The 13,234-nt window shown below is 44.5% G+C and overlaps 1 protein-coding gene across 3 annotated transcripts in view; it reads right to left on the bottom strand.

Moving 5' to 3' along the window:
* Nucleotides 1–8,058: 8,058 nt before the first annotated feature.
* Nucleotides 8,059–13,234, bottom strand: part of B4GALT7 (beta-1,4-galactosyltransferase 7) — a 36,715-nt gene continuing 31,539 nt past the window's right edge. For all 3 annotated transcript variants that reach the window (XM_044277360.1, XM_044277361.1, XM_044277359.1), the window contains exons 5-6: nucleotides 8,578–8,682; nucleotides 8,059–8,346 (exon numbers count right to left, since the gene is read on the bottom strand). In XM_044277360.1, coding sequence (XP_044133295.1) covers nucleotides 8,191–8,346; nucleotides 8,578–8,682 — 261 coding nt within the window. In that variant the 3' untranslated portion in view covers nucleotides 8,059–8,190. The remainder of the gene's footprint in view (nucleotides 8,347–8,577; nucleotides 8,683–13,234) is intronic.

Here is a 13,234-nt window from a genome sequence, read left to right as displayed (position 1 = left end):
TGGTTAACCCCTTAACACTGTATGAATGTGTTTGTCTTGGAACTAAACTGTCACCATGTTAATGTGCAGGGATCTCAGCTGCCCAGTCCGGGACCAAATAGGGCAGTCTGTAGCTGGTGATCGCTCTGATTGGCTGGTCTGTACGGACTAGCCAATCAGTGGTTTCTAATGCTGGTTACAAGTTCTGATCAGAACCTGGTGAGATAAAGTGATACTGTCCCCTGTGGCCACCACTGTGCCCCGATCCTTCCTCTTCAGGCCCCAATGTGCCCTGCAGCGCTGACTATGAACCCTTCCTCCTGTTTCAGGATGGCTGTGCGACCTATGCAGTGAATTTAATCAGCATCCATAGGATTAACGGAGGGAGGGGGCTCCCCCTCTCCTCCATTGAGCCGCTGTGTGGCAATGGCAGCAGCCCGACGGTTACTATGGCAACCAGACACCTTACAAAGGCTTCCATGCTTGCCATGTATCCAAGCCTAACTGACCCTGATGGTTTGATCAGGATTAGTGTAAAACTGACAGTACAGTGCATTGCAATAGATGACTATTGAAATGCACTGTACAACTAACAGGCACACTGGATTTCAAGATCCAAGTGGTACTTGACTTTAAAAAAATGTAAAAAAAATAATAATTAGTCTTACCGGTAATTCCCTTTTCACCAAATCTCCACAATGGCACCTTAGACGGATTATCTTTCTCCTACCAGGCAGGGACATGGAGCTTCAAAAAGGACCACCTGCATACTCACTTCAGTGCCTTCCAGACTTTGCAGGTCCTAAACTCATATCATGCATACTGTACAAACAGACTTTCGTGAAAAGGAAATTACCAGTAAGACTAATCCAGTTTTTCCCCTCATCTCCACGATGTATAATAATAACTAGGGTGAGACAATACCTTGAAGAACCTTTCTACCAAAAGAAAGATCTTTTTTAGCATCAATCTCCACTCTATAATGTTTGACAAAGGTGTGTGGGTTAGACCAGGTCACTGACTACCTTACAAATCTGATCCAATAAAGCTGATGCCTTCTCAGCCCAAGAAACAGAATGAGCCTTAAGACTAGAAGGAGGGTCTTTCCCCATAATCTTATTGCTGATCTTAGCCACCTAGCAATAGTAGCTTTAGAGGCCTTGAATAAAATTGTGCTCACCTTACTGCCGGAATGCAAGCCGTCATAGAACCCATCAGTGCCATCACTTGACGAATGGTGCACGTTTCTTCTTGAACTCTTGGATCTGTGACTGGATCTTCACAATCTTTGCCTCTGGGAAAAAGCACATTTGTCTTGTTGAATCTATTAGAGTGCCCAGAACACAATCTGCTGAGTTGGGAGGGCCTGAGATTTTTCCCCAATTCATCAACCAGCCTACTTCTTCCGATACCTGACAAGTCCTGGAAAGTTTGTTTGCCAGTTCTGTCACAGAATCTCCTACCACCAACAGATAGTCTAGATAAGGAATAATCAATATATGTTCTTTCCTCAAAGATGCAATCATTTCCAGCATCAGCTTTGTGAACAACCTGGGAGCCGTGGCTATTCCATTTTGAATCTTTCGTATTTTATCGTTTTTCAGATTTATTATGAGACGAAACTTTCAGTTTTGTTTGGTCAGTAAAAACATGGAGTAGTAACCTAGACCCATCTGTTCCACAGGTACTGATACTAAGGCCCCATGCAGACGAGTGTGAGCGGATTAGGTCCGGATGCGTTCTGTGAAAAATGTGCGATTTTGCAAGCAAGTTCATTCAGTTTAGGGCCGCAAATTGCAGTCCGCAATGCATGGCACCAACCGTGGCCCAACCGCATGGGGATCAAAGAGCTATTCACTTGAATGGGTCTGCGACCCATTCGTTCCGCAAAAAGAACGGAACCCCAGGAACCACTCTGTTGTGCTTCCGATACGCATCTCCGGATTTGCGGACCCATTGAAGCGAATGGGTCCACATCCGTGATGCGGAATGCACATGGAACGGTGCCAGTGTATTGTGGATCCGCAAATGCGGGCCTCAATACGGCAACGGGCAGCATACGTTAGTGTAAATAAGCCCTTAGTATGCGATTGCGTTCAGTTTTTATCGCACGGGTGCAATACGATTTAATGCATTTTGCACACGCATGATAAAAAACTGAATGTTTACAAACATCTCTAGCAACCATCCGTGAAAAATGCTTAGCATACGCACTTGCTTGCGGATGCGATTTTCACGCAACCCCATTCACTTCTCTGGGGCCATTGTTGCATGGAAAATGCAGAATATAGAACATGCTGCGATTTTCACGCAAAGCACAAGTGATGTGTGAAAACTAATGCTCATGTACACAGCCCCATTGAAATGAATGGGTCCGGATTCAGTGCGGGTGCAATGCGTTCACATCACGCATTGCTCCCATGCGGAATACTCGCTCGTCTGCAAGGGGCCTAATACCTCCATCTGCACTAGATCTAAAATTCCTTGTTCTAGGGATTGCATACTTTGTAGGAGGAACATTGAGAAACAGAATTCGATAACCCTGGGACAAGAATTTTAGCAACCAAGGACTTGAAGAAATATTTCTCCAGGATTCCAAAAACAGTCTCGGGCCTCTTGCACACGAACATTGTGTGCCCGTGGCCAGATTGCAGCCTGCGAAACACCGGCACCGACTCGTGTGCACTCCACATCATGGATTTGGACCCATTCACTTGAATGGGTCTGCAATCATGGAGATGTGGAACAGAAGCACGGATCGGAACCCCATGGAAGCACTACAGAGTTTTCTCTACGAATTTCTACATACCTAGTGCCACCTCCACCAGCAAGTAACACATGCAAAGAAGGTATAATTAAAGTGTGAGGGAATAATACAGGCTCATACACATGACTATGTATTTTGCGGTCCGTAAAACACGGATCCACAAAAAAAAAAAAAAAAAACAGATGACATCCGTGTTACATCCATTTTTTTTTTTTTTTTGCAGATCCATTGTAACAATGATTGACCTTGTCTGCAAAACTGACAAAAATAGGACGTTCTATTTTTTTGAGGAACGGACATGGTCATTTCCGTTTTTTCTGCTGCCCCACTGAAATGAATGAGAAAAATCCCAAACTGGGGGGGGGGGGGGATGGCCATGGCTTCTTGAACTTTACACTGAAAGGAAAAAGGTCAGAAGAGGAAGGAAGATCCATATGACAGTTTCTAAAGAAAGCAAGAGGAGAAGCCCAAGTAGCTGCTTTACAAATGCCCTCAGTGGCCTCCACTTTCTCCGTACTAGTCGAGTGGGCTGTCAGTCCCAGCTAAACATATAGCCTACCTAGGTATGGATCCACTAGAAACAAGAGCAGTCACTTTCTTATGAATAAAGAAAGATCTCCTTTTTCCTGCATTGTAATGCCTCATTCACACGTCAGGGATTCACGGACGTGTTCTCCACAGACACCACACATACCCACAGACTTTAATGTGTGTATTCACACATCCATGTTTTAGCATGCTCCATTTTGTCTGTGTTCACAAATCCATTACGGTCATTATAGTTTAAGGGTCGATGAAAAACCAGACGCCATCTGTGTTTCACAAACCAATAGGAGACACTATGAATATTAATTTTCAGCTACGCAGTGTCTGTGAAACACGGGCGATACATGGAGAGAAAAAAAAAAAAAAAAAAAAATGAAACAGACCAAACACTGATGAATCGCTGACCAGGATTTTATCCCAGACACGGATGTGTGAATTAGGCATTACCCCTCAAACAATGTCCTGTACAGATAAAATATGAGTAAAATCAATAGTCATTGTAGCCCTTATAGCAGGCATCCTCAAACTGCGGCCCTCCAGCTGTTGTAAAACTAAAAAACTCCCACAATGCAGTGCTGTAGGCTGATACCTGTAGGCTGTTCGGGCATGCTGGGAGTTGTAGTTTTGCAACAGCTGGAGGGCCGCAGTTTGAGGATGCCTGCCTTATAGCCTTCAATAACTGGTCCTCCTCTTCCATAAAAAAAATAATCCAACACAGCAGATGACATTTCTAGCGCTTTGTGACTTGCAGTATATTTTATATATTTACTTTTAAGGACACTACAGACTTCATCCTTCGGGTCCATTCACACGTCCGTAGAATGGGTCCGCATCTGTTCCGCAAAATCCCCAAATGAATCTGGTGTGGACCCATTTATTCTCTAGAGGGCAGTAATGGATGCGGACAGCACACAGTGTGCTGTCCGCATCCGCATTTCCGGCACACGCACGCGCGATCTTCCGGTCCGCTGCTCCAGAAAAAAATAGAACATGCCCTATTCTTGTCAGAAATTCCGGACAAGAATAGGCAGTTCTATAGGGGTGCCGGCCGGGTGCATTGCAGATTCGCAATACTCTACGGACAGGTGAATGGACCCTTAATCATAAGCTTCATACTGTATAGTTAACCATAGATGGGGACTCTTCTGCTCTCCATGCAGGACTGACAAACAGCTTTTTATATGTAGCTCATGACTAGTGTTGAGTGAAGACAGCTTTGGATACTTCAACCGAAGTTGCTTAATTCAAAACTTTGGAATAATACGGTTTGGAAATACGCAACATGAATAACTAACTGGCTCATCAGAGCCCATACATTCTAATACTGTATGGAGACAAATCTCTGTACAGTATTATTCCTAAGTTTTGAGCAAAGCGACACTAGTCATGACTTTACACAAAGTGCATTTCTTATAATGTGTTTAAGTAAGGGGGGAACTAACTCTCTTTAGGGAGAGAGCACCTTAATCAGTGTGAGGAGACTTATAGGCCATACATGCGCCTCTGGAATTCTAGGAGGGAAGGGATGCAAATGAGCTCTTAACAAGCCATACACTGATTAAGATGCTCTCTCCCTAAGGAGAGTAGTCGTCCCCCCCCGACGTGGGCACAGGCCTTTCATCCAGTTAAGCCAGTACTCTCTGCTCTGCACCGATGAGGGGCAATCACCCCGAAACAGCTGTCTGCAGAAGAGGTGCTGGCTTATTTAATAGCCAAGTCCTGTCTCAACACTTATTTTAAGAGCTGGACATTGACTTATAGGATAGCTGCCTTACATGTGGTGGCATTAGAGGCAGAGCTTGTTATGAGCTCATTCTCATCCATTCTCTCTTATAATGTGTTTTACATGTTGTTTTCTAAGGCTGGGTTCAGACCTGAGCGTTTTACAGCACGGTCCTACGCGCTGTAAAACGCTCAACAGGCGTTTCCCTATGGGAATGGTTCTCACCTGAGCGTTTTACAGCGCTTACGATCGCGCTGTAAAACGCCCGACGCCCCAAGAAGTACATGAGCTTCTTTGGGGCGTCTTGTCGCGCGTTCCCGTACATGGACTTCAGCGGGAACGCGCGACAATGGGCGTTCGCTTGTCTCTGTATGCGCGATTGAAAACGCCTGTACAATCGCACATACAGCGTGTACGTTCAAGTACGCTCAGGTCTGAACCCAGCGTTAGGGTACTTTCACACTTGTGGGAGAGGATTCCGGCAGGCAGTTCAGTTGCCGGAACTGCCCGCCGGATCCGGAAATCCAGACGCAAACTGATCGCATTTGTCAGATGGATCTGTATCCGTCTGACAAATGCATTGCAATACCGGATCCATCTCTCTGGTGTCATCCGGAAAAATGTATCCAGTATAAATTTTTGGGGAGGGATTTTTAAAGGTCTGCGCATGCACAGACCAAAAAGCCGGATCAGTTTTGCCAGAACACTTAATGCCGGATCCGGCACGAATACACTTCAATGTAAATTAATGCCAGATCCGGCATGTGTTCAGTATTTTTGGCCAGAGAGAAAACTGCAGCATGCTGCGGTATTTTCTCTGTCCAAAAGGTTATTCTCAAAGTGACAAGGAATCCTCAGCATAAGCCTTAAATACTTTTATACTCAAGACCCATAACCTCCAAGTACAAATCCCGGCTAGTGAAGTGCCACTGCGCTCACCAGAACTCTCCATGCTGCTGGACGTACAAGCCTCCAAAGCTTTTTGGCCAACCACAAATGCGTCAGATCCAGCTACAGTAATGCCCCTTTTAGACAAGTGAGTGTCTTGCTGCGCACTCGCAGCAAGACACCCGGCCTGACCTCCCAGCACTGACTGGGTTGCATAGCATTATATTGATTTATGATGCTATGTAACCCTTACAGTTCTGGAATGTATTGAATAACAGTGACAGCATTATGTATATGTATCATATCAATATAATGCTACATGACCCCACCAGTGCTGAAAGTTCAGGCCAGGTGGCTCATTGCGAGTTCGCAGCGAGACACTCGCTCATCTGAAAGGGGCCTAACTGCAAGGATCCCCACCCAGGCAGATTGGCCTAATTCCAATAACCTACGCTTATCCAAGTTCTGTGCTCTTCCGCTTCCTCCGGCGTCTCTTTCCGGTCCTCCCCTTCAGGAACACACTCCTCAGGTGGAAGTTAGCAGCAGAGAGGACGGCAAACAAAAAGAGAAAACGGCGCTGCTCAGAATAACTATAAGTTCACATTACGAGTAAAAACGGAGTGTCTTTGCAATGTTATTCCTTAGTATCCTGCGTGGATTATCACAAATGTCGATGCTATAATCTCTTAGAGAACAGAAGAGATAGCCCGACATAGTGAAGTACTGCCAACTGAGTTTAAATACAAGGATTTATTCTACTCACAAGATCCAGAAAACAATCATAAAATGTGCACGTCCTCTCAAACGCCCGTGGACTGCCATATCGGAAGGTTTGAGGTTTATTGGACTACTATTGTGAGTAGAATAAATCCTTGTATTTAAACTCAGTTGGCTGTACTTCACTATGTCGGGCTATTTCTTCTGTTCTCTAGGAGATTAGAGCATAGACGTTTGTGATAACCCACGCAGGATACTGAGGAATAACATAGCAAAGACACTCCTTTTTTACTCCTAATGTGAACATAGTTATTCTGAGCAGCGCCGTTTTCTCTTTTTGTTTGGTTTTCAGTTAATTGTGAAAGGTGCCCACCTCAAAACAAAGACCGCAGCGCAATTAGTGAACATTGATTCAGGACTGCAATTTTGATGCAGATTTAAGTGTTAGTTTGTCCTCTTTTTTTCCAGTTTTTCTTTTTGTTTATTGAGTTAGGATTGGGTTTATTTGTCACTGTATTTAATCTGTAAAGAGAGGATGGAAAATGCATCAACAGGTGCAAAATAAGGAGACATTAGCCAGTTCCCCTTTCTTCTTCCTGCTAGCCGCGGAGGCCATCGGTAGAAAATGGGAAATTGAGAACAGGTAACAGTGGCTTCCTCTTCATCGGCCCTTTTGGGGACATGTCATGCGATTCACAGGTAACACTGGGATATGCAGGGCGGGGAAATCACTACCCTAAAAAATCACCAGGAGCAACTACCACCTGAGCCCACAGGAAACCACTGCTGTCTGAGGAAGCGGATCCCTCTCTCTCCTGGTGCGGATATGGGCGAAGGGAAAATCTACCTCAGCTATGAGATTGCATACTGTAGGTTCAAGTTATAAATTACAGCAACTGTCTGGGAGGCAGTGGACGTCCTGCCCCTTTCCATAAGTCACATACACTTTGCTTAAGTGGAGTCAGCAGGAAAAAAAAAATAAAAAATAGCAAATTTTAGTGCATAATTTGCTATATATTTTTTTTTTTTAAACACCAAATCAACTGATACAAAGGCAGTGATTCCGGTTTGATTGGTATACCTCCGCCTCATGAACATTTACTATTTTTTTTTTAGCCTGAGGACATGACTAGGTTAATTTCAAGCACACTGACATTTTTATATATAATGTGGTCCTGTCTTACCAGGACCACACTATAGTGTTGTAGGGGTGTAGCTGCTATAATAAACATGTGATTTGATGACCATGATTACTTCATTCATTGTGTTCATATAATCTCTAAAAACTGTTGAGGGTATTCGTATTAAAAAGTAATATTCTAAAAAAAACTGTAAAGATTTCCTTTTTAACTAATTCCAGAATTCATCATGTCAGAAATATTTGCCACCAAGACTCTTGTCATTAAATTACATTCTGCCACCAAACATGCAATTTCAGCTTGGTCATAAGTTTTATTACAATATATAAAATGTCTTACAGTTCATTATCAACTAGAGTCGTACGTCCTCCAGGTGTACAAGTTGTTTCCTCTGTTTCAAGAGTCTAAAAATAAAAAATTGCTTTAAAAGTTCAGCTAAAAGCACACCATGGAGTCTCATTCAAGTCACATTCCAGCAGTATATTTAGCACAGTACATGGAGCACCACCAATGGTCAGTTCATTACGAGACTCAACACGATACTGGACAGAGTGCACTCCTCCTTCACGATCCACTTTGAACTGCTCCTAGAAAGCATAGAAAAAAAAAAAAAGTAAGTGCTCATAGTGAAGAATACAGTAAATGCATGAAAATGAAGCGAGGCATTTACATTTTGCACTCCAGCTTACAGAAAACCAGCATTTCAGGTATCATACACAACACCCATTGGAGGTAAAAGTTTCCAATAACAGTTAAAAGTATACATGTGTTCAGTTTGGAATGCTTTTCAGTGCACGATACCAAAAAAACATCTATACCTGCTTCTGAGCTGCAATCCTTTTCTGATCCCGCTTCCTCCATGCAGGGTCATGAATATGGCGGAAGGTTTGGTATCCTGTGCTGATTCCAGTGGGTCGAAAAAGCTGTAATAAAAGACAAATAATACATGTCAGAGTCTGGGAGGCAATACCTAGAACGGAAAAGTAAACCAATTGACCTCCTAACAGTCACAATAAAACTGGAAAAACTCTCCCAAAACTGTTACTTATTTTATTGTAGATATTTAATACATGTCTGAAGAAAAACAAGATTTTTGTATAACTTACCAGTAAAATCTCTTTCTTGCTCTTCCTTGGGGGACACAGGAAACCTTGGGTATAGCTCAACTCCCTAGGAGGCGTGACACTAAGTGAAAACTGTTAAGCCCCTCCTCCTATAGCTATACCCTCAGCCTGGAGAGAGAGAGAGAGACTACCAGTTGCGTGTCCAAGTAGTGAAAAAAAGGCAATGACCAACCATGTAAAACCAAACAAGTCAACTACCCGACAGGGGCAACTAAACTGTAACGGTAAACCAGAACAATGGGTGGGTGCTGTGTCCCCCAAGGAAGAGCGAGAAAGATTTTACTGGCAAGTTATCGCTTTCTCGCCCAATTCCTTGGGGGACACAGGAAACCTTGGGGCGTTCAAGAGCAGTCCAAGAGGGGAGGGACTACAGCCCAAGACGAAAACCACCGGAGGTATCAAGAAACCGCCGCCTGCAAGACCAGGCGGCCCAAAGAAGCATCCGCCGATGCATAGGTGTTCACCCTGTAGAACTTGGTGAAGGTGTGCAAGGAAGACCAGGTGGCCGCCTTACACAGTTGTTCAGCCGAAGCACGATGCCTCTGAGTCCAAGAGGCACCGACCGCTCTGGTAGAATGAGCAGTAACAAAAAGGCGTCTCCTTGCCCTTGGCGCGGTAGGCCTCGGCAATAGCCATCTTGATGAAGCGGGCAATAGACACCCTGGACGCCGCCAACCCCTTGCGCGGACCTTCCGGAACCACAAAGAGGGGTGCGACGAAAGGGTCCGGTGACTTCCAGGTAAAATCTTCAGGGCCCTAACATCCAGGCGGTGAAGCTCCCGTTCTAGAGGATGAGAAGGAGACGGACAAAGGGAAGGGAGGACGATGTCCTCATTGAGGTGAAAAGCGGAGACCACCTTCGGAAGGAAGGAAGGAACCGGACGGAGAACCGCCTTATCCTGGTGGAAGACCAAAAGGGACTCTGTGCAAGAAACTGCCGCCAATTCAGACACCCGTCGAAGGGACGTGATGGCCACAAGGAAAATGACCATCGCGCTGCAGGCCGGCAGTTAAGGAGTGCCAGCCGTCTAGTGCAGAGGCAGGCTTAGTCTGCTGGCGCTTTCTGGGTGCCGCTGCTGCAGTCCCTGCGGCGATTGAGGACTCCTCCAGAACGGCACCTGCATCAAGCGGCTCTATCCCCCCTGCTCCACTGTGTATATGACTGTTCGTCCCCTCGTCCCCTCTGTATATCGCCCCACTTCAGGGAATGGGGCTTTCTGTAGCCCCAGAACATCTGCATCCAGAGTTGGTGAAGGAGGCCTTGGGTGCAGGAGCAGGGCTGGAACAGCCACACTCACCATCCTGATGTCTTCACCCTCTGTCCATTCCAGCAGGGTCGCCCCTTCAGCTACTGGCACCGCAGTGGCAGAAAGCTGGAGAGGGACTTGGCGTGTGGGCGACCCTTACGCTGGCGGGATGCAGGGAAGCTGGGCTGCCCTGGTCCACCTCGTCTTCTGTGGGGGAGGCAGCAGTGCGGATGGCAGGCACTGGCGAAGCTCGACCCCGGGAGAAACAGAGAGGTCCAGGCGTCTGTTTCCCCTGTGAAAAATAGAAAAATAAAAAACAAATAAAAAATTTAAAATGAAGGAGAAAAAACAGCCCTGTAGAGCAGGGAGTGTCTTACCTCCTTGGACACTAAGCAAAAACTGGTAGTCCCTCTCTCCAGGCTGAGGGTATAGCTGCTGGAGGAGGGGCTTAACAGTTTTCACTTAGTGTCACGCCTCCTAGGGAGATGAGCTATACCCAAGGTTTCCTGTGTCCCCCAAGGAATTGGGCGAGAAATATGGTTGGTGCACAACTCAGGGGATACAACTGCCCTTAGTGACAACTTATTTTAGCCTTAAGAACCAGCAACACTTCCCCCCTCTGTGTTTCAGCTGCAGGCTGTCAGCTTCCCAAATGCCCCCCACTTCAGACTAAAGGTGGTGGTGGTGGGGTGTCGCTGGTTTAACTGCTCATATCTCTAGATTAGCAGAAGCTACTGACATTCCAAGCTTTTACTCAAGACCAGAATCACAGCATCATCTCCACTACATCGGAAGATATTGCTGTTAGAAATCGGGTTGGCATTGAATGCAGCTGAAAGTGAAAGTAAAAGCCGGTTTCACGCCTTCACTCATAATTTGATTTGTAACAGAGATATCTTCCGATGTAGTGATATAATGCTGTGTCTTGAATGAATTGCCAGCTTTCAAACAAGATCATGCCCAATTCTCTAGCTGCTACCAATCCAGAGATAAGGGAAGCTAAAGCGGCCCCCACCGCACCCTGCTGGCTGAGCTGTGCTCGGGCAGAACTGTTAAGTGCTTTTCTCAAAGCTCGAGCAGAGCTCAGGCAAAACGGTTAGGTGGTTAAAGGGGTTTTCTGAGAGTTTTTTGTTGTTGTTATTGATGACCTATCCTCTGGATAGGTAATCTGTATCTGACCGGTGGGGGTCATACACCTGAGACCCCTGCAGATCAGCTGTTTGAGAATGTGATGGTGCTCGCAGTAGCACTGCAGCCTTCTCTCAGCTCACAAGCACAGTGTCATACACTGTATAGTGGCTCTGCTTCGTATCACGCTTGGCCTTATTCAATGCAACAGGGCCGAGTTGCTCTTTGGCCACGTGACCGCTGAACGTGATGTCACATGGCCTGGCAAAGCTGGAGAAGGTCGCGATGTTCCTGCAACCGCTGCTGCCTTCTCAAACAGCTGATTGGCGGGGTTCCCCCACTGATCAAACACCGATAGGTCATAAGTAAAAATAAATAAAAAAACAACACTTGGAAAAACAAAAGAAACTATTATCTAGAATTAAAGGAGCAAGGAAAATAGTGAATACCAAGCAGTGCAATTAAATCAACATAAATCACTAAATGTCTGTGTCAGAATTTGAGAAAACAGTAATTTCCCAAATCCAAGTTATAATTTGTTCACAATATAAAACAGGCCTAGCATTATATGGAATAGACACATTATTATGATGGCGACACACTGTTAATTGCCGAGAGGTCATGCAATTCGAAGAAAAAGGGAACCTTTATTATATTGTTTAATTACATATTGCAGATCACTAATCCTCCATAAAAACATGACGTGCTGAAAAGTTCATGCGTTAAAAAGAACACAGAATAACTAACAACTCCCTAACAACATGTTATTTTTATAAGTGCAGCAATATAATAACCATGCAGAATAATGTACATTAATAAGCACTGGTTCCTCTATGCACAATACACTTTAACCCCTTTAATAACTGCCAACACGCCTTTCTACAGCACTTATTAACTGGCTTTATTTTAGGCCGCCACCTTTTTACAGCAGCCTAGAATAAACTCTGCACAGTCTCCTGTGCAGTGGAGAGCGGGGGTCCATCTCTCACACGAGAGCCGGGCTCCTACTCATAACAGCCCAGACAGGCAGGAGCGCAGATCTGGGCCATTTAAGCCCTTAGATGCTGTGGTCAATAGCGAAGTCCACTTTGTTTCCTATTGGCACGCGTCAAATGAAGTTATGGGTTTCCAATGTCTGTGTATGGCTGCGTGGGATGTAATGAAGGCCAAGGCCTGCCAGCAGTATATACCTAGGCTGCTAGTGACTGTCAATATAAGGTCCCATTCACACTAACAAATTTTTGGTCCACACCCAATTGCGGATAGGATGTGGACCCATTGATTTCAAAGTGTGTGCAAAAAAATGCAGACAGCACTCAGTGTGTAAAGTTGTATTAAATAAAAAAAATCCAAAAATAAAAACACATCCACGTATTTGGTATTGTCGCGTCTGTAGTGACCCACACTGCACAATTATGTAAGTGAATGCCTTAAAAAATAAAATAAAAACATACTATGGCAGATTATTAAAATAAATTAAATATATATTTATATTACACACACACACACACACACACGTACGTACGTATTTGATATCAAATAATCGTCTGACCCAGACAGTAAAGTTGTGTTATTTATGCCAAAAAATAAACAGCGGAAAATTTAGAGCATAAAAACTGGCAGTATTGCTATTATTTCCCCATCCAACCCAGAAAGAGTTAATAAAAATTGTGTACCCCCCAAAGTGGTGCAATTAAAAACTACAATTTGTCCCGCAAAAAAACAAGCCATCATACGGCTACATTGACAGAAAAAGAAAAATGATATATAGCTAGTTAAGGCTTTTGGAATGCAACAATAAAAAAAAAAATTGGTCACTAAGACCCAAAAGGGGGAACGGGTTAAAAACTATGGACACCTTTTGGGACAAATTTTATTGCTTTCAACTCATTTTGAGCTCAATTCATATTTTTTATTGGTCTTTATTGAAAATTAACAGTTTTCCCTGCACTGCTTTCAGTTTCTATGTATTTGCA

This window comes from Bufo gargarizans, chromosome 2 (genome assembly GCF_014858855.1).
Source record: "Bufo gargarizans isolate SCDJY-AF-19 chromosome 2, ASM1485885v1, whole genome shotgun sequence".
Taxonomy (NCBI): Eukaryota; Metazoa; Chordata; class Amphibia; order Anura; family Bufonidae; genus Bufo; species Bufo gargarizans.
The sequence above is the reverse complement of the archived record's forward strand: the minus strand, read 5'-3'. Positions and strand labels throughout refer to the sequence as shown.